The sequence below is a fragment of the Ascidia mentula genome, chromosome 9 (genome assembly GCF_947561715.1).
Source record: "Ascidia mentula chromosome 9, kaAscMent1.1, whole genome shotgun sequence".
NCBI lineage: Eukaryota > Metazoa > Chordata > Ascidiacea > Phlebobranchia > Ascidiidae > Ascidia > Ascidia mentula.
Window position 1 is genome coordinate 5513888 of NC_138574.1, and position 20591 is coordinate 5534478.

The 20591-nt window shown below is 38.4% G+C and overlaps 4 protein-coding genes across 4 annotated transcripts; all 4 read right to left on the reverse strand.

Annotated features, from left to right (window-relative positions):
* Nucleotides 1–363: 363 nt before the first annotated feature.
* Nucleotides 364–2224, reverse strand: LOC145914248 (uncharacterized). The gene is made up of 4 exons (XM_083002050.1): nucleotides 2148–2224; nucleotides 1393–1662; nucleotides 915–1110; nucleotides 364–652 (listed from the first exon to the last, which is right to left on the reverse strand). The coding sequence occupies exons 1-4, from the start codon at nucleotides 2206–2208 to the stop codon at nucleotides 457–459; spliced, it is 723 nt and encodes a 240-aa protein (XP_082858176.1). The 5' UTR covers nucleotides 2209–2224; the 3' UTR covers nucleotides 364–456.
* Nucleotides 2225–3681: 1457 nt separating this feature from the next.
* LOC145913956 (uncharacterized) lies at nucleotides 3682–5823 on the reverse strand. The gene is made up of 3 exons (XM_083001725.1): nucleotides 5432–5823; nucleotides 4369–4877; nucleotides 3682–4268 (listed from the first exon to the last, which is right to left on the reverse strand). The coding sequence occupies exons 1-3, from the start codon at nucleotides 5821–5823 to the stop codon at nucleotides 3682–3684; spliced, it is 1488 nt and encodes a 495-aa protein (XP_082857851.1).
* Nucleotides 5824–10037: 4214 nt separating this feature from the next.
* Nucleotides 10038–14061, reverse strand: LOC145913959 (uncharacterized). Its single transcript, XM_083001727.1, has 9 exons — nucleotides 13998–14061; nucleotides 13834–13916; nucleotides 13473–13568; nucleotides 13014–13122; nucleotides 12400–12600; nucleotides 11917–12022; nucleotides 11702–11832; nucleotides 10887–11056; nucleotides 10038–10229 (listed from the first exon to the last, which is right to left on the reverse strand). The coding sequence occupies exons 1-9, from the start codon at nucleotides 14059–14061 to the stop codon at nucleotides 10038–10040; spliced, it is 1152 nt and encodes a 383-aa protein (XP_082857853.1).
* A 2665-nt stretch (nucleotides 14062–16726) lies between these two features.
* Nucleotides 16727–19294, reverse strand: LOC145913962 (uncharacterized). The gene is made up of 5 exons (XM_083001731.1): nucleotides 19030–19294; nucleotides 18616–18795; nucleotides 17683–17775; nucleotides 17012–17118; nucleotides 16727–16834 (listed from the first exon to the last, which is right to left on the reverse strand). The coding sequence occupies exons 1-5, from the start codon at nucleotides 19292–19294 to the stop codon at nucleotides 16727–16729; spliced, it is 753 nt and encodes a 250-aa protein (XP_082857857.1).
* Between the last annotated feature and the right edge of the window lie 1297 nt (nucleotides 19295–20591).

Below are 20591 nucleotides of genomic sequence, written 5' to 3' on the forward strand. Positions count from 1 at the left end.
TGCTTTGCCAATGCGTTTGTTAGTGGGCATCACATATTAGAGTTTCGACGTTCATTTAATCACTACATCTAATTTGAAATCTCTTTGCGGAAACCAAGTGGACGATTGGATGTCATTTGGTGATGACAACGTAGTAAACTGGACAAGACTTAGTGAGCGTTACTCTGTGTTTAGCACAATTTGTCAATAAGGTAACACAGACACAAAGACAATTTACTAAGTTCAGTGATCCAACCTATAGTGTTTGCCATACACACTCTTAATTTCGTGCATAAATCCCAATAAAAATTGCACGATTCCAAGCAACATCTTACATTCGAGTTAAACACACTTAATGTATTTCAATGTATAACTCGCGGTCCATATGCTTGGATATAATTTGCATTCGCGATAAAAAAACATTTATACAAAATAAGATATGACAGGCGGTTATATGCACACTTTTTACACTGGAATTTAAGTTACATGTTTACAACAAAACACGTGTCCTTTAACGTAACAAGGGTTGTACATTGCAGTAAAAGGTGGACAAGGACCAGTTGTGTTTCCCCAGGTTGGCAGCTTGTTATACAACACAGAGTAACGCTCACAAAGTCTTGTTGAGTTCACCATGTTGTCATCACCAATTGACATCCATTCGCCCACTTGGTCTCTGCAAGTAGGTGCAATCAGATTTAAATTGTTGAAATAAATGAACTACCCAAACATTTTTAGACGTAACTGCAAAATTCTAAATTAAGAACACCATTTTATGGATAGTCTTAAAATAAAACATTTGAAAATCACTGTTCATTTGAAATTACGGTCCACCGCCAAACAGAAGCAACGACGTAAATTACAAATATGTTTGTAGTTATATAAGTGATCCATGGAATTAATCGGTCTATTGTCAAAGTGAAAGTGAAACCACGTGCTTTATGGGGGTCCAATTAATTCCCCAAGTGGTTCCTGTTGAAAAAACTTTCTGGCTTTTGCAAATTTGGGTTCTATTGCAAAGATCTCTATTCGTATTTTTTTTGCAATGAGTTCTTGCGCTGTCCCAAGTAATGTTCTCTCCAAGGTAAATGTAACGAAGATTGTAAAGTCCGTTGCTTTCATTCTTTCTAGAATCTGACAAAAAAAAAATAGTTATATAAACAGATGTCGACTTTGATATAATTTAATTCGGGAAGCCGAGTTTTTTAATTTTACACTTTTTAAAGTTTATCTTACATTTAGGCAGGTGATGAAAATAACTATATACACCATAGAAAACCTGCAAAGAAAGATAATCGACTTAGGTGTGGTTAACGGGATCACTTCATATTATTTTATCAACCCCATTTCCTTACCAAGCTGTATACAAAGTATTTTGAAGCATTACACATCATTTATTAATATTCATAGACTTACTGCTGTTTATATAATTCTTCCATTTGACAGTAATAGAAGTTTGATTCCATCCAACAGAACTATTCATACGTTCTATGGTGGTATCGAAAGAAAGTTGATTGACTTGGTAGATGTGAATGCCAAGATGAAGTGAAGGCAATATGGTTGTCGACACTTTCGCATCCACATGTTTAGGAACTGAAGCAAAACATGCTTCAAAGGCCACTGTGACGTTTATTGTATTTGTGGTTGTGCCAATATCGAAGGTACTTTTTCCATCGTTATATCGACCTGTCGAAAAAGAGCGCGATGACAAAATTACGATACAAATGAAAATAATTTGGTGTTGAAACTCTTGGTGGTTTTATATATCATATAAAAGGAATACTGCTGTTTAAGTGTATCCCATCAAAGTTGAAACTAGCTCACCAAACGTACCGTCCAAGAACAGTTAACTCTAATCTACTAAACCCACCATTTTGGATCGCATGTAGCCGATTTATTATTAGCCGATTATTATAATCAAGCAGGGCGCTGCACAAACAATCCCTTTTTCTGATGGAATGTTTCCCATCGACTGCATAAAGTTTTGAGTGGAAAATAACATCTCGATTTGATAACAATAGAGGTCGCCAAGCTGACACACAGCAGTGAACCGAGACATATGAGGAAACACTGCTTCAAAGTATAGTCCATTCAATAGTTCGATTCGTTTACATACTATTTTTTTACAACTTCATTCTGATATATTATTTAACATTACCTGTAAACCATACCTTGACAAACTGATTCCAAAGCAATAACAAGAAATATTGCGATAACAAGACAACTCAGCATGTCTATTTAGTGAAGGTGACAGCAACTAGTTTTGCTAAAACGTTGTCTATACCATGGTTACACAGACTTCCTGTTTATGAGAGTTGTGATAAAATGACTGTCTAATAGCAGTAATTTCCTCATCAAACTTTGCTGTTGTTTTCTACATGGTAACCCAACAGCCCTAAAGGTAAAGTCATAAGCATCGGTGTGTAAAATAATGGTGTTTGCATCTTTGGAAAACAGAATTGTAAACTTATATATGTATGTATTTATTTTTGTATAGTCTGCAGATTCAGGCACAGTAGACGGCGAAGTGATTTTTTTGCAACTTATTACGGCCATTGGTAAACATTGACGTATTAAGATACACTTACTTCAACAAATATTATGTACATGTCAACCGAGAAAGATCTTGTGTTTGACTTCGTGCTCTCCCCACTGTAACAAGTAGTAAACATAGGAGCCACCATCGTTGTTTACACTATAGATATTTCAATACGTAGGTTTGAAGATGACTTCCTATAACATTCAGTCTCGTGTCAACGAACTTCCTTTAGTTATGTTTCGAGTGTTCTTTGCAGCCACATTATTTGTCCCAGCAAGTTATAAAAAAGTGATTTTGTTATGTTCGAGAAAGTATGTTAAATGTTTATCCAAGACACGGCATTGGACTTCTTATGAAGCACTTTTCTTGTATATTCAGTGAATTTAATTACTAAAATCGTGATATCTAAGAAATCCATTGCTTGGGCGTTTTGCGATAAATTATAGCTTCAACACGAAACATGAAGACCGCAGTATATCCACATTTACACTGCAAATCGTGATTGCGTAGAAAATCAAAAGCCGAAATAAGTTTTTATTGCCAACATAACATGTTCCCATTTACAATTTTATACAATACTATTATAATTTATTGTTAAAAAGTTTACAGGGCGCAGCAGTTTATAACTGGTGTGGGCAACTGAAACGCTATCAAGCACACGATATGCATTGAAACAACGGTTATTAGTTGTTGAAAGCCAACACGACGCAAAGCATTTATAAGCATTGTAATACAAGGTTGCTGATAAAATTGGTTGTTTTATTTTGTAAAACCATTTGTTTTCACAAGTGTGCAATAGCTTGACATGGGGTTATTTGACAAAAACTGCGCAATTACGATTTGCAGTGTGTCTTAATAAGCAACCATAAAGTTTTGATGAGGAAATAACTGCTATTGGACGGTCATTTCCTCGAGAACTCTCATAAACAGGAAGTCTGCGCAACCATGACCTTGTGACGAAAATACTGTCAACCAATCGAACTATTAAATGGACTGTACTTCAAAGCAGTGTTTTCCCCATATTTTTCGGTTCACGGCCGTGTGTCAGCTTGGCGACACCTCTATTGTTGTCAAATCGAGCTATCATATTTATTTTTCACTAAAAACTTAATGAAGTCAATAGGAAACATTTCACCACAGAAAGAAATTGTTTTACAGCGCCCTGCCTAATCGATACAAAAATATAATAACAAAAAACGGCTAAATCCGGCCTCGCAGGCATCATCAAAGCAGTAAAGTTCAGTCAACTCGATAACCGTGTCAGGCGGTTTGAAGCATCGCGGAATTGACGCGTCTTTCAACAAAGGCACATGGTCCAACCAGACATTCCAATGCTCGACCACACTTTGGGGAAGTGGGTCGTCCCAACCAAGTTGTTGGTTGCACAGATTCTGCATCAGCCTTTTCATGGGAAGAACAAATGGTTGAATAAACCCCAGTGGGTCATAGACATAACTGATCATTGACAACATACCACGGCGAGTATATGGTTTTTCCTTTATATTTACACGAATTCCAAAACAGTCGTTGGCCATGTCCCACTGAACACCCAACGCTCTTTCCATCGGCAGGTTCGATAAATCCATGTTCAACACAGCACCTGAGCGGTCGTCCTGGTCTAAAGATTCAAGCACAACATATGAGTTGCTTCGAAATTTTGCTACATGAAATCCTCCTTCACGCAAAATGGCACTTACATCCTTGATAAGCTCAGTGGCCAGGGCAACTGTTGGCACTGACTTAAGACAGTCGTCTACATAAAAATTCTTTGAAACAGTCTGAACAACATGCGTCGAAAACAAGTCCTTTTCATCCAACCCTGCTTTTCTTAGCGCAAAGCTTGCACAACTAACTAGGCGAAGAGGTGGCACCAAACAAATGCACAAGAATTTGGTAGTCCACAGGGGTGCGTTTAAAATCGCTATCAGGCCACCACAGAAATCGTAGCGAATCACAGTCCTTTGGAACAACCTTCACCTGATGAAACATGCCCTTGATGTCGGCCGCAAAGGCAACAATTTCCTGGCGAAAACGTAGCAGCACTCCCACAAGACTATTGGTAAGGTCTGGCCCTTGCAACAGCTTGTCGTTCAAAGAGTATCCCTTGTGGGAAGCAGCACAGTCGAAAACAATTCGAAATTTGTTACCAGTAGCATGATGTGGTATGTACCATGTTTGCTCTGTACATGGCAAACAGTCCGTGGGTATTCTCCGCGCAAACCCTTGTTTAAAGTAATCCTCTATTTTTTCTTTGTACTTGTTAAAAAACTGGGTATCTCTCTCAAAACGCCGCTTTAGATGTAGCAAGCGTCGCTCTGCCAAGATTCTATTGTATGGCAGCTTCTGTTCGGGCGACTTCCAAGGTAACCAAAGGCGTCGATTTTTTAACGTTTTGTAAAATATTAAGGGTGACATTTCCAGGTTTTAGAAACACGCAAAAAACATTTCGTCAGTCGTATCGCCCTAAACGTAGGCAAACGACGCAAATTCCGTTTCATGTCACTTTGTTTTTACACCGAATCATGTTGTTGTAGCACTAAGTTTTAAATACTTTAATTATGGACCCCCTTACTGAAAGCGGCACATTTTTGTTTCACTCGGTCTATTGCAGTAATTATGAAATAACAAACAAATCTATTACGCAACAGTGCCATTTCTTACCATTATGCTACAACAACTGCTGCGCTGTGTAACAAACCACGAAACACTTGTGTTTGTCATGATGGTGAAGGTGATAATACAGGTCGTTTGAAACTAGCTTAACGCATAGTACAATATATGTGTGGTTTTTCTGGCAATAATTTTTAAATTCAAACAGAATCCAGGGGTGACAATGCATACGTTGTCACCCCTGTTTGTTTGTGAGGGGTGACATGTCACCCCAGTCAACCCTAAATCGACGCCTATGAAGGTAACCCAATCTGGTAATGTCCATCCACTTTGATGACACTCTTCTCCATAATGAAAATAGCGCGTTTGTCATCAAATGACAGTCCCGGGCCCTGATGGCCTTTCTCCTGAAACTCATTACTGTATAGTTGATCCAACTGACGATGTACTTTCGTGTCTGAATGCATGAAGTTGACACAGGCTTTTTGGCTGCGGTGTTCTCTTCCTGGGCCAAACAAGCACCAACCCAACCCAGTGCGTATAGCAACGGGGTCGCCTCGTGTACCACGCACAACACCGCGTTGTTCGTCTGGACAATCAATTACAGGAAATTCAAGGTCGCGGATGTGCTGATACCGCTTAACATCATTTACTGTGGGAATGCTACCCTGTAATTTCGGCAACTTGGGCACGACCATGACATTTTCCATAAAAAATCGTTCGTTCTCCTTTAAACCCTGCACTGATAACGAAACTTTACTACTGCGCAATGTCTGCGTTCCATTTACGGTGGTTATCGTTAAGTTGTCCTCCACACCACGTAATCCCAACCTTTCTGCCAAGACTTCAGAGCAAGGTGAAGTATCCGATCCGTCATCCAGAAATGCATGAGTATAGCAAGGCTCTGAAACGCACAGAGTTAGCTCGTAGCGTGGCAGCAGACGTTCCAGACACGCCGGCCCCATGACCTTCCACTGGTGAACTTGTGCGTTGACCCGATGGACCAGTAGGATGTGTCCAATGTAGTAGTGTGTGGTGCCTTTTGCCACAATCCTCTACCCGCAAAATGGTCGGGACGAAAGCAACGCGTGGCGTTCTATGAGCGACCGTTTCTTGAAGACCTCGCATTTCCACAAAAAATGAAAGGCTTCGCAATCGGGGCAGGTTTGAGTGGGTCGGAGGGAGTCGTGATTCACAAAAGTCTCCGTTGATACACCGTTGGTTACCGTTGAGTAGGTAGCTGCAACCCACTCGGGCAGCTTTCCTTTCAAGCTCGCTTGACCTTTTGACTTACGTTCGTCCACGGAAACAAACCTCATCATAGGTGAAAGACTATCCTCTGCCAACAGCTCAAGAAGATCCAACAAGGTTTGAAAAGTCACTGGCCGATTCCGCAAACGGAGTTCGGATGACTTTGTGATAAATCGTCTGATCGCGTTTTGTGGCAAACGTTGTACAACGGTCTCAATGTTTTGTGGCAAATCAAGTGTGTACCGACAGTTCCACTGACTAAACAGCTTAAAACTCACAGAAGCCTGTGCTCGAAAAGAACGCAAACCTCTGAAGTAGTTGTCTTTAAGTGGCGACCGGCAGGTCAATCTGTCCATATGTGCTCTAACAACAAGGTCTAATCTCCCATGTCTCCTGTGGAGTATATCCAATGCATCCCTGTATCCTAATTCGGGAGGCATGCTTTTGCATTCCAAAATGTTAGTCAGGGCGTCCTCAACGCAAAATTCACAGAGGTATCCCAACTCGGCGTCAGATAGATAAGCCTTGTTTATCTGTCGATCAAAATCGTTCATGAACTTGTGATATTTAAGAGGATCCCCGTCATATTTCTCTAACGTCAGTTTGGGTAAGTTAAAACCTTGCTTCACGGTTTCAACAAATACGTACAAATCTGAGGTAGTCGCCTGTGGACGTATTTTATGTGGTCCCAACGCTCGGTTGAGAGAACTCGTCTCAAATGTGCCGGCCCCAGTGGCATCTACGCTGGTGGCAACCGCTGGACTTCGGCTTCGTAACTGCGGTGAGGTCGCATCCTTGCGTAGATTCGCACGAGTCGAATTCACTTACTGTGTCCGCAGCGAATTCAGCCAATTCCACATCGTCCTGGGCTTTAGAGAGCTCGAGAACAAGATCCAACATTCTTGATTTTAAAGCACATCGACGCTTGAGTTGTTGAAGTCTTAAAGCGGCGGCATCAGCATTTCGGCGACACGTACACTCGCTGTGCTTTTGGGCAGGTTTCACAGCATCAATTACATCAAACAGCTGTTGTGATGTAGGCGGGACTTCTCCTGTGTCTTTAGACATAGATCTTCAATTTGCGATGGTGACCGAGATATCACCGGGGCAAACAAAATCTTTTTAAAATAATGTGGAATTCAAGTCCTTCCTGAATTCCACCTTACAGTTCTTTAACTGGTTGCATAAGGTCGGTCAAGTTTTAATATTCACGTTTATTCCAGTATTCTCGAAATAAATTTCTAGGTTGCCATTTTAAAAAGATTTAGACCACACCTGTATTCAAATAGAATGTTAAAGCACATACAGACTCATTACACTGGCCTCAACATTACACCAGCCTCAACATTACACCGGCCGAAACATGGGGATCATAAGATAGTAGATGCTTATTACGTCACAAGACGTCGACAACAAAATCACTGTAATGGCGGGAAATAATTATTTTGTACTGGGGAGCTTATTGTCCGTAACAAGGTGTAAATATTTTTATTTGCAATTCAGACCAAATGGATTGATTAAATCGTAGGAAAAAAAGCAACATATTATCTTGCAAAGCATGAATATGTACAAATTGAACTTACAGATTGTGCAATTAAATTTACTGAGCAGGTCTACAACAAAACACATGTCCTTTCACATAGCAAGGATTGTACATTGCCGTAAAAGGTTGACAGGGACCAGTTGTGTTTCCCCAGCTTGGCAGCTTGTTATACAACACAGAGTAACGCTCACTAAGTCTTGTTGAGTTCACCTTGTTGTCATTGCCAATGGACATCCAATCGCCCACTTGGTCTTTAAAAAGTGTTGTGCAGGTAAATCGGAAAAAAAAAATTTCAAGTACAAACTGTAACGCGCTATAATGTAATGTGTTTTTCACACTTATGTAACCTGCTATAATGTAATGTGTTTTTCAAACTTATGTAACCTGCTATGCTACGAAAATGATGCAATGAATGACTTGCAGTTCCGCACTGCCGAGGTAAACACTAGTGATGCTCCGAAACAGCTATATTTATATATTCGGCCGAAACTACGGTTCAAATTCGGCAAACCGAACTTTCGGTGCATCCTTATAGTAAACACCTCCGTTCATTGAACTGTCCGAGATAAGTTAAAATTGACAATTGATAGTGATCGCATTATGATAGCATCGTGGCCCCTGCGATTGCATACTTGCTCTATATAGATTCGTGCATATATTCTGTGGTTTTTGTGGTGAGAATCATTCTACATTTGGATCGACTTTGTGTAGAATCATCGTCTGTATTCTGCACGATATTTCGTTCCTATCTTTGGTGTCTATAGAATAAACAAACTAACCCAAGTTTGGTTTGTTTAGTGAAGCGAAGTTTGGAAACGCAGTTGCAGCAAAACACACAAACAACCAATAAACATCTTATTCTCTTTCTTGTTTTGGCAAATTTGTGTGCTGTTGCAAAGATCCCTTGTCGGTTTTACTTTGCAAACAGCCCTTGCACTTTCCCATGTCAAGTTCTTGGCAATATAGTACGAGTAAATTTTGTATGATTTATATTTTGTTTTAGGTATCTTTGCAACGTCTCATAGATTTCCCAAAGCTTGAAAACTCTTCGCAAATAAAACTGCTTTTGGAAGATTAGATACTGTTGCGTTTATCGCATGTTTTTCTGTAAACTTCGTGTATCCAACACCAATCAGGTAAACAATCTTTTATTAAGATGGCTAAAACGTACGGCAGCAGTCCAAATGAAACCACAAGCAAAATGGAATCCTGTGGAATCACCACCGTATGGGTGGATTCATCTTCACGTCCCCCACCAACAACACAGGTAAATCCAATTCATTATATAGTGGCACTGGTCAAAGGCGTCCGCGAGGCATGTCAGGGCGGATCAGCAAGTTACAACAGTTTAGAGACGAGGTTATTGATTTAGAGTCAGGGCGGTCGTTTGTAATTACTTTTGCACACGCTTGTGTTGTCCTTCTGTACGTGGGAAACCGGTCACGAATATAAACAATGCCAATATTACACTTTTCACATTAATATTCACTGTGTTCGCTACAGCCGAATTGGATATTATAAAAAGTAATTTTTGAAACTGTATAAACATATTTCGTACTGGTGTCGGTTGTAACTGCTTGCTATGAAGATTGTGGGGACTAATTGGGCAACTGGATATCAATTGGTGATGACAACATAGTGAACTCAACAAGGCTTGTTAGCGTTACTCTGTGTTGTATCATAGGCTGGGAAAACATAAAGTAGCATGTTGAAACTCTTTGCGGTTTTGCGTAGTTTTATTGTTGGTTTGCGGTGGCATTAAATGTGACATTAATGTTGAATTCTGCGAGCTGCAGACAGATAGCCACTGTTTTGACTTAGAAGGTCTCATCATACATATATAAATGTTGAGGTTTGGATAAAAATCAGGTGACCAGAGAATTTTTTGCCCAGCAAACCCCCCCAAAGTCGCTCTTCGTCCGTGAACCCTGCAATACTGTTTATACGGGTTTCCGCTTGTATTTTTGTTCACCTTCTCCCTTAGTTTAAAATAAAACAATAATTACAGTTGCTGGTTTAATGTTATCACAACTACTTGCGAAGTTGGTTTACAACCAAAAGGAGAATGCTTTTGCTGTTAGGATTAATCAATAATACAGAAAGTATAAACAGAGAAGGTCAATGCTCGTGTGAAAGTCCAGATAGATCGCAAACATTTTGACAAAGGTGTTCCATCATTTCCAAGGCTATTTGTTGGCCAATTCCTTCCACATCTCCATTAGATATAAACACATGCTCCTCCACTCCAGCTATGTCCAACAATTCTTGCATATTCGGTTTATTTATGTAGTTCATAAACAAGACATAAATCTGAAGTGTTAAGAAGTGCAGAAGTATTAACATGCTTTCCCATAGCAAGGCGGGATCGCCCCACTGCCCAGGACCTTTATTTTTGGCGATCTCTCGTATTTTGATCATAAGCTTCACAGGTTTCGCAGCCAAGGCATTGCAGTCAGTATGGATCAGCCACTTTTTCCGATAAATCGGAGCGAGATTTTAAAAATTCAGCTCCCAGTGAGGTTTGAACTCACGACCCTGAGCAAACCAGGCCAAACGCTCTACCAGCTGGTTTCACAACGTGTGTTGTGCCACTTGCCAGGCGACCTTCACATACGTAGGGGATATCTATCACAGTTATCAAGTATTACCATGCTTTCACATTGCATGGCAGGATCGCCCCACCGCGCAGGCCCTTTATAATGGGCGATCTCAGCACTCGTATGCTATAGCAGCTCAATGGCTGCAATGCCTTGGCTGCGCAGCCTGTGAACCTTGTGATCAAAATATATCAATATTCATCAATTTATATCAATATACACATGTAGGCTAAAGGAGCTTTGCAAAGTGCCAATATAATGATAACCTTTTTAATTGTAAACTAACATTTTTTCAGAAACTCTAAAATCTTTTGTTGCAAAGGTTTTTAGAAACTATATCTAAACATACCAACAATAGCAAAATACTTACTAGGACACCTTTGTCACGCAAAGCTTTGGCCACTTCTTTAACATCATCGTCAGAGTTTTTGTCAATAACAACGAAAATGACATCCATATGTTTGACGTCACGATGGTCGTCAACAAACACGTGATCTTTCACAAAACGAAGTGCATTTCCTGTGTTCACAACTCCGTCGTCTGTCGACACATCAGAACAGACATTTTTAATGTGACCGAAATTAGCAAGTTGTAATGTGCACTGATCCATATCGAATCGAATCATACCTGAGTGCTAATGACTACTACATAAGTAAACAATGAAAACAAAAGGTGAAAACAGCTGGGCAACTAAGAAAACCTTAGAGCAGTGTTTTCCAACATGTGGTTATCATGACACAGCATTCCATGTGGTAAAGCGAGCACCTCTTGGTTGTTTCATACAATTTTATAATGCTCATATTATCCGTAAAGTTACGTGTCGCTAGCTGCACATTCTTTATCTTCAGCGATACAACAGCAAAGTATTGCTAAAACAGGCGCATTGTAACAAAACAGCTTAGAGTATACCAGTGGCGAAAATCTTAAGTACATCTGTAACAACACTGGAAGCGCCGTGCAGTTAAAATATCGGTCGACATAGCCGGAAAAGTTGTTGCTGATGACGAATCTACGGATGCCTACTACATTTAACCACTGGTGTTTGTAAGCTTTTCTCAACTATTTCTGTGGCGCTTAGTTTATGGTGAAATATATGAGATTAATCTGCCTTGAAATCATCCATATAATCATCTGTTTTAATTTAATATTATGATTTAGATGAGGATTATAAGCGTATAAAGTTACTTGGCTCAAGCTTCCGAGGACTTCCGCCAGACGCCCATGACTGGTTAAGATGGATTAAGGTTGTTGGATGAACGATGCTACTATACAAAACCCTGGATGCACGGTAGAATTCCGGATCTACGCTCCATAACCTAACATTATGATATATTTATCTTAAACTTTGCAGCTGATCGTATCAAAAAAAGGACAATCCTAAAAATAAATGAGAAACTTACTGACTGAAACTCCACCAAAATGACTGCAGAATCATTCTTCGGGCGATTGCATTATGTCTATTAAGAACATAAACCAAATCGAATGGGGCGTACGGTGGGCATGGTCCTAAAAAGAAGTTGTTTAAGTTTCTTCAAAGATTTTGCGTGGATTTAGACTGAATAGTTTTAATTTAGGTTTTTATGTAAAAGTTCTGTTAACTGTTCTTTATTCTGTCTTAAATATCATTTATGATTTTGCATGGATTCGTATTTGCAATTTCTTTAACAAATAATGTAATATATTTACCCGACAATAAAGTACGTAAACCTGTAGTATCTCACAAAGTAAATATTCCAATGTTTTTTTTTGTTAGGTGAAAGCTTGTATACGTTAAATTTGCAAGATTCGCATAATGTTGCATTACGGACACATTTGTACTTTTTTGCTCGAATCCAAAATATGTTTCCGGCCCTTAATCAGATTATAAAAACACGTTTACTGACTGGCGCAACAGGGAGGGTCGTTTGACCACTGTCCGTTTTCCATGCAATGAATAGATGTAACTCCTTGAGGATTAAGATGGAAACCGGACTTTGTGCAGCGATACTGACACATCGAACCGATCCGATTATCGTTGGTACAAAAATACACCCCGTTCTCAAACTCCTTCGGCTGTCGAGGGCAAGACATGGCGCTCAATTTTCCTGTCAACGACACGACCTTACTTGAAAGTACTTGCACAAAATGATGAGCACATTGATACAGTATATATTACGTTAAAAAAAATGTGGGTCAAATGCATTTACAGGGTAAAATGCAAGATAAATTTACAAAAAAAGAAACATTTTTCTTCATCCACAGGATGTAAAAAATGTGGCTATTTTGATCGTAACGGTCAATGATTGGACAGTCATGGAAGTTATCATCAAGTAAGTAACGAGATAGACAAATGGAAGTTGATACGCCGTGGTGGGATTTAGGGACTAGCCTTTGATTTAAAAGCCATATTGTTTGATACATAATCGACATTATCAACATACTGATGACGCTCTCCTTTTTTTAGTTATTTGTTTTGCTTGTTTTCAAATATTGGAAACAAGTAAAACTAAAAATTCACCTGTGCAAACTTGTTCCAGGTTGCACGAATCCGTTTCACAGCAGCATTGACAAAGCGAAGAAGGTAAATTAGTGTTGCATTGATGTCTCCAACCGTATTTGTTCCAATTCTGCAACAATAGAAACTCATCAGTGGCGAATATCATTTTGTTGCAATGATTAGCCATGATATTTGAAAGATCACATTACGTACTGCGGCAATTTATTTTGACTACTATTATATTTCTTTATATACAGATGTGCGTTACAATAAAAAAACGTGCCCAACTAGAAGCCCACTAGTCAGAAAAACTGTCCTTTACCAAAATATTCCACAATATATATTGATGTCAAAATAAAACGAAAATAGTTAATGAATGGTTTATTTCATTTTTAATGAGAAACACTTTTCCAAGATTAAATTTTAAAAAGCAACCAAAGAAACAAAATTGTGTTAATGTTATAATTGTTACTTGGCAACCTGTTTCATGTCATTGAAGCAGGATTGTTTTTGTTTACACCGTCGAAAAATTCTCGATACAGAATAATCCCGACGGACAGTTGTAGCGCAGACATCCTTAAAGCAAAAAGTTGTTGTTAACATTTGTGAGCAATGACTGGCACATTATACAGATAACATCGTCCTGTTTATTTATGTTTAGTCCTATGTTACAATCAGTAAAGTAAATCGCGAGACTGGCCGAGCTATACGAAATTTCTTCACTGGTTTTCAACTTGTAGTGCACGCGCCAAAGAACTGAAGTTATAAAATGATGTAAAGCATTTCTACATCACATCTCAACTAAACCAGCAGGTTTACATAACACAACACAGAGACATACCTGGTTTGAAGTGCATGTCACAAGTTTTCCATACTTAGCACATTCTTCTTGATTTTTTGCAGAACACTGCCAACAACTCAGTCCTATCAAGTGCTCACTCGTTAAAAACATTATTTTTTGTTTGCTGTTCTATATTTTTGTATTTCAACACCAATCTAACTTACCATAAATGTGGGCAACAACGTTACACATAACGACCAATCGGAAGATGCAAATACTGGAAGCCATTGCTCTAGATGTGAGCTTGATGCACACCAGCTATCCACTTTAAGTTTTAAAAATATTTCACTTTTCGTGTTCGCAGTAACATTAAGCCCTGAGGGAAGGACAGTCTGAACGTCGGCCGGCGTTTCAACATTTACAAACCTTTCCGACAGCAAAGAAAATAGACGATCCTAATCATTTATCATCAACCGTATAAGAATATACTTTAGACACTGCTATAAAATGATTTATACGTTGATTGAAATACATACGTTGTATGGTTTTGAATCTTTTTTCGACATTCCGCCAAACCACAAGATTGTATTTTGTGTTGTTAGCAGCGATTTAACAACATTTTACTGACAACCGATAAATATCTGCTTTAGGCGACAAGAATTGCTTTGAACGACAGAGTCGCCGTAAGGTTTGGCCAGAAAACCTTTAGACGAACCGCAACTGCTCCCATGTTGAAGAAGCTCATTACAGTTTATGGATTGCAAAGCATTTTTTTTCTTTATTAAACATGACTGATTTTAATTTATTGTGTTTCGCAAAATATAAAATAAAAACAGTCAAACTGAAACAAAACAGTCTACAACAAAATCTTTAATTGAAATATAGGTTCATTATGATGTCATAATTATAGTGTTTTGTTTCATTGTTTCCCAACCCGTGGTACACCAGTGGTACGCGACGGCATTCCAGGTGGTACGCGAGTACCTTAACGTAATTTGCAAATTTAAGAAATCGTAACTGATCTCAAATTATTTGTTACTTTATCCCCTAGGTTGCTTTGTAACACTCAACTAGGTGATTCGCATCGCAATTGTTTTACCTTGAAGTGGTACGCAACCACAAAAAGGTTTGGAATCACTGTTAAATAAATACGCTGTATGGGTATTTTTAATGCTTTTTAAAAGAATTTTAAAATCAAATTATTTTAGTAAATTTTGGAAGCATTCAGTTATCTTCGTTATGATAACTAATTGTATGAAATTACTGTAATTTATAAGATATACTCTAAAAGGTCTTCCACATATAAACACACTTACATTCGTGTTATCCCATTTTAACAGAAAGGTCTTGCATATAGAATCAAACAAAACTTTTAGTTTTGTGCTATTGTATTTAAATTGAGCAAACTCTGGTGGTGAGTAGTTCAACAAATCTATGTAAAAAAACATACGGATAGGAAATACATTGGTAATTTAACTTTACAGCCGAAAACAAGCTCATAAATCAAATAAAGTTTAGGGCGACTGGCATTGCAGTTAAGTCATTATCATTGGTCAGGGTTTGCGCAGTGCGGCGATCCTGCCTTGCGATAGCATGACACACATTTGGGTTGCCCAATTACGGTGGTAGAAATCTCTTATGTAAACATGAAGGTCGCCAGGCAGTTTGTGCTCTTGCACACCAGTATACTTTTTCACCATATACCTTTTCCGACCTCTTACAGTAGTTCTGATGCAGCGTTGGGCCCGCTTTGCCCAGGGTCGATAGTTCAAATACCTTGGCCAATATCGGTGAACCTAATGATTGAAATACGATAGCTAAGATCGCCAAGTAATGGCATCCGCTGTCGATCGATCCTGCATTGTCATGCGATTGCATGAAAAACTTCTGCGTTGTTAAATCAAGTTTGTCAGTAGATCTCTCTTGAAACGTTTTGACCACTGAAGGCCCAAAAGCTAAAATGTGTTATGTAATGTTTGCTTTTGCGTGTTATAAGATCCTACATCGTAACACGCCTGTCTATGCTGCGATTGGCGAAAGCTTAGCGTTCCACAAGAGTACGTGCTGAGCTTTGAAAACAATTTTGAACAACAGGGTGCACAGCCCAAAAAAAGTATGCGGCCAATACATTTCTGTTCAAGTAATTGCTGTTACAGTAATTGAAATAAACACTTAAACACATTAGCAATAAGCAAGAACTTTTATGATCATGTTTAACGAAAGGGATATGACGCCATTATAAAGTGATAAAATACACAATGAACATAATGTTTTACGCGTGCCTTGCGTGGTGCCCTTCCGGCCTATTAGTTCCTTAGGTTTTTTTATTTGGTACATTCAACCTATGGCAACAGTAATTTATAAGTGGTTGATTTTTTCTGTTAACATGGAATTGTGCTGTTAAATGTAATAGCATTACAAGGCGGAGAAAACACACCCTTCTTAACCAGATCAATCACCAAGCTCGTCATTGCATGAATGCAAGCACCAGGCGGCGACTCATAATGGTGACACGTCTGGCTTGGAAAACGCCCGAATCCGCAACTACACGTAAACTTAAACATCGGCAGTTCTGGATCCAAAACGCAATATACCTCGTGATCGCCGTAGTGAACCTAAAAAGCAAGCATTTGGTCAAATAATGTCCCAATTTGACCTTGAAACTCAACCACCAGATTGTACAGCCCAGACAACTTATAATCGCACGGCTTTAGCCCAGCGTTTGCAAAAATTATGTTTCACGAGGGCTCATGTCAGTCCAATAAAATATAAATAAATACAGTGAAAAAATTGGGACACTAACTATAGCTTCAGTATATTTGCCACCTAAAAACCTAATTCTACAACTTTTGCTCCCATCTTCCTTACCAACGTGGCTGGATGGAACAAAGACATGGTTTTTAATGTGTTCACAATTGAATTCCAATTTCGACTATACTGGCATTGTGATCCTTCAAAGCAAGGTGGGCATGCACATGTCGGTGAAGGTAACGTCCAGGTTCTGTAGAAGCCACACGTGGTTTGTGATGCTCCCTTTGACAGAAAACAAATAGTTTAATTTCTGCGCAATTAGCCGGTATGGGTTGAGTGGTTTGGGGGTTTGGTTGGCGGAATGTTTTCGTGCCGGTGGCAATAAAAAGTGTAAAATATTATCAGTGACATTTCAAAAATCTAATGTTTTAAAATGCAAGGTCGGTGTAAATTCTACGGGACAACATGACATAAATAAACATCTTACCGTTAACACGAAGTTACTTTTACAAACGAAGTTGCACGAGGACAACATGAAGTTGTGAAAAGTGCATTGATCGATGCGGTTTCTGTCCGGTCGGATTTTGGGACAAGCTTTAAGAGGAAAACTTTACAATTAATGCTATGTGGTAATGGTTCTGTAAACTACATCGTTAACTTCGTTGATTGTCATGCTATCAATTAGTTTGCCATATTTTATATTAATATTTATACCAGACATAATATAATATATGCATGTTTTGGGTGACAAACGATAACAGTTATTTAAAGATGGTTTTAAACGAAATAATTTATTAATTTGGTTAGTTAGTCTCAAGTAAATTTGATAAGTATACTATAGAATCCTAGGTTGAACAAAACGTTGAGTTATTTGTCGGTTTAATACTTGATCACATATAAATAAATGAGCAAAAAAAGCCATAATAATATTGGTAAGTTGCAGACAGGGTGTGTACACGCACTGTTTCGACCTGTGAGGTCTCATCAGTGCAGCTGTTGCAGTGGCACTGTGCTAGCTTTTACACTAGCTTCCACTTTGTGGTACCTGTCCGGTCAACGTCGATCTGTTGGGTACCCTATACTGATGAGACCTCACAGGTCGAAACAGTGCGTTTGCACACCCTGTCTGCAGCTTACCAATACATGTAAATAACTTACGCGAAAGAAAATAGAAGAGAGTTGTCCCTACAACAATAAGAAAAATGACACAAACTGCGACGAGACGACATCGCGTTCCGTAGAATTTCATTCCTGAAACGACAACGGAAAACGTTTACTGGTGATAAGATATAGCTTTAAATCGAGACGCAAACCAAATGTTAAATTAAGTAAGGATCTATAAGTCTATTTGCACCTGCTTGTTGTATCGCATTGTGTTTATTTACACCTGATGAAGCGAGAGGTACTCGCGAAACCTAGTTTGCATTTTTGAATACAATAGTCAGTCTTTTTCAAAAGAGTGCCAAATCAAGATAATTAAGTTGGTATAAGTCTATTAGTCACTTATTTTTCTAAACGTCGGATTGGCACGTGTTGAAAAAGAATGATTAAATATTTCTTGACAACTCGAGGTTCTCCTCGCTTTATCAGTTGGGAGCAACGGGGAAATACACGCAAGGAAATGCGAAAAGAAGGAGAAATGCATGAAGAAACAAACAATAAGATAAAGCGTTACGGTGAGAAATTACTTCAGAGACAAGAAAACGGTCAGTGGTGATATACATCACGATTAGTCAAAAACCGGTATAGCATAACACTTACCGTATTCATTTAATCAAGTTTCTGATCCAATAATTACACTATTCACTCCGGATAAAGCGGGACGTTAATTCGCAATATATGGAATAATAAATCAGACGTTTTCAGAAATGCCAATATATGGCATGAAATAACAGGTATTGGACACACTAATCTTCCACTATTATACGATTAAAAAAAGGATTGAACGGATCTCTGTGTTTTTATGGTTAATAGGTCGTGGCGTTTTTCCCAGGTGATATACTACTTGTCGCATTTTTAACTCGAATGAAAATAGCGAATATTACAAAACTTTAGACATTGGATATAAACCCTCCAAAACTCGTACTGTACCTGCTTCATCAATATTTAAATTGCTGTTGTTCACATCACGTTGTGGTGCTTCTAAAGACAGGGTAGTAGTGACGTCAGTAGTAGTTACTTGAGTCAAGTCTTCTTCATCCCCAGAATCGTCGTCCAACGTTTCCTTCATGCGAACTTGTTTAGGTAATGTTTGGTCGCTCTCAACAATGCCTGTGGAAAAGTGATTTTCTTTCTTCTTGTTAGAAAAAGGGGTGATATTTGATATGCATGAGAATAATATCGTATCAAACAATTAATTTATTAACAGCTAATTTGCTTTGCAATCTCGGAAACGTACAAATATATCCGTTTTTTAAGAAAATATTACCGTTTCAAAAATTACTTCGGTCGTCGACACAACTTTTTTAACCAAACAAGAAAAACCTGCTGTTATTTGTTTCTTACTATTTTGTTGCAATAATGGCGAGGTTTCATCCACAGAGAGAGGTTGGAAATGTGGCCAGTTTCTCTGACCACGTTTTGCACGAATGATGCAAATATCATATTCAGTGCCACCTCCAAAAGGAAAAGGATCTGAAGCTTGGTGATTCCCTCCAAGATTGTAAAATAAATCACTTTCCTGTAGACTGGGGTTCGATTTTGATGCTAAACATGCTCTACAGTTTTCTTCAGTTTCTCCAGGTTTTGTAGTATCTAGATTTGCATTCATATCGTCCCTATTTCGCTCAGGATTTTGTCAACTGTTCTATGCGGGGTATGATGCCCACGTAACTGGACTTGTTCCTGTTGTCAAGTGTTCAAAAGTAGAAAACAAAAATATCGCTGCTTGTCAAATCACGATTTCAGCTAACTAAACTAAACCAGGAAATATAATTTTTGAGTTGTGCCCAAACCCTGATGAAATTTAGCCGCGCTGATCCAGTTGTTCCAGAAATATCCGTAAAGTTCGCCAACTAATTACACTGGCCAATTTCCTGGTAACTTTTCAGAACAATAATGTTTTCAGGTATTTTCAAGAAAAGATTAGGCAATTTTATAATAACTAACAAATTTTACAAAGTTTTCATTGTACAATTAAATACTGATGGTTTGTGATTTAATGATATGTATAATATGTGCGTTTACCTTTTGCCAGATGTAAGGTTTTTTAAAAATTGTTGTGGTTGTTTATCAACTTAAACTTATATGTTACAATCAAGCAAACGATCTGAAATAATAATAACATTGTTGATTGCATGGAAACGTTCGGCAACCATTGCAAATGTGTTATATTCCAAGTAAAATCACTAATAGAAAAATAACTTCAATTCTGCAAAACAGCTGACGTTGAAATCATTGGGTTGCAAATGGAAGACGACAGTTATATACGGTCTTGTTACTTAATTAAACTACTCGATAACAACACAAGCGCAATCTACATGCAAAAAGAAAATGGGATAGGAAGATGAGAGCAACTAAATTATTATTAAGTGTATATAATGTTGAATAAAACTGCCATATATGTTGTTTATAAGTTACATATTATGATGCTGCTGCAAGAAACACAACTACGTAATCTTTCCACATTGTTCTTTAAATTGAAACACAATCAAACTATGTATATTAAGAATTTGTTTCAAATCATTACTTGAATATTAACCAAGCAACTTGTAGCCCCCTGAAATGTAATCTCATATCCTCCGTGGTACGAATACAACCTGTTGAAAATCTCTGGCTTAGGCGGTATGTGTGTGCGGTAATTATAAGCACAGTTTTTGTATGCTTCTGACCCCATTAATAAACGTACTGCAGAAATATATTACGGAAAAAATATGCACGTTCCTGCCTCGGCACTTGCACGAAGTGTCTTCTTAATTCGAAATAATAATCTAAACTTTTGTAAATAGTTTTCTTTGCGGATCGTTGACGATGTCGCGTTGCACTACATGCAATGAGTCAGGTAGTTTTTCACGTAAAGCGTCTTGACTCCACAAATCACCCACATCGTGACTGGGCTAGACAGCAAC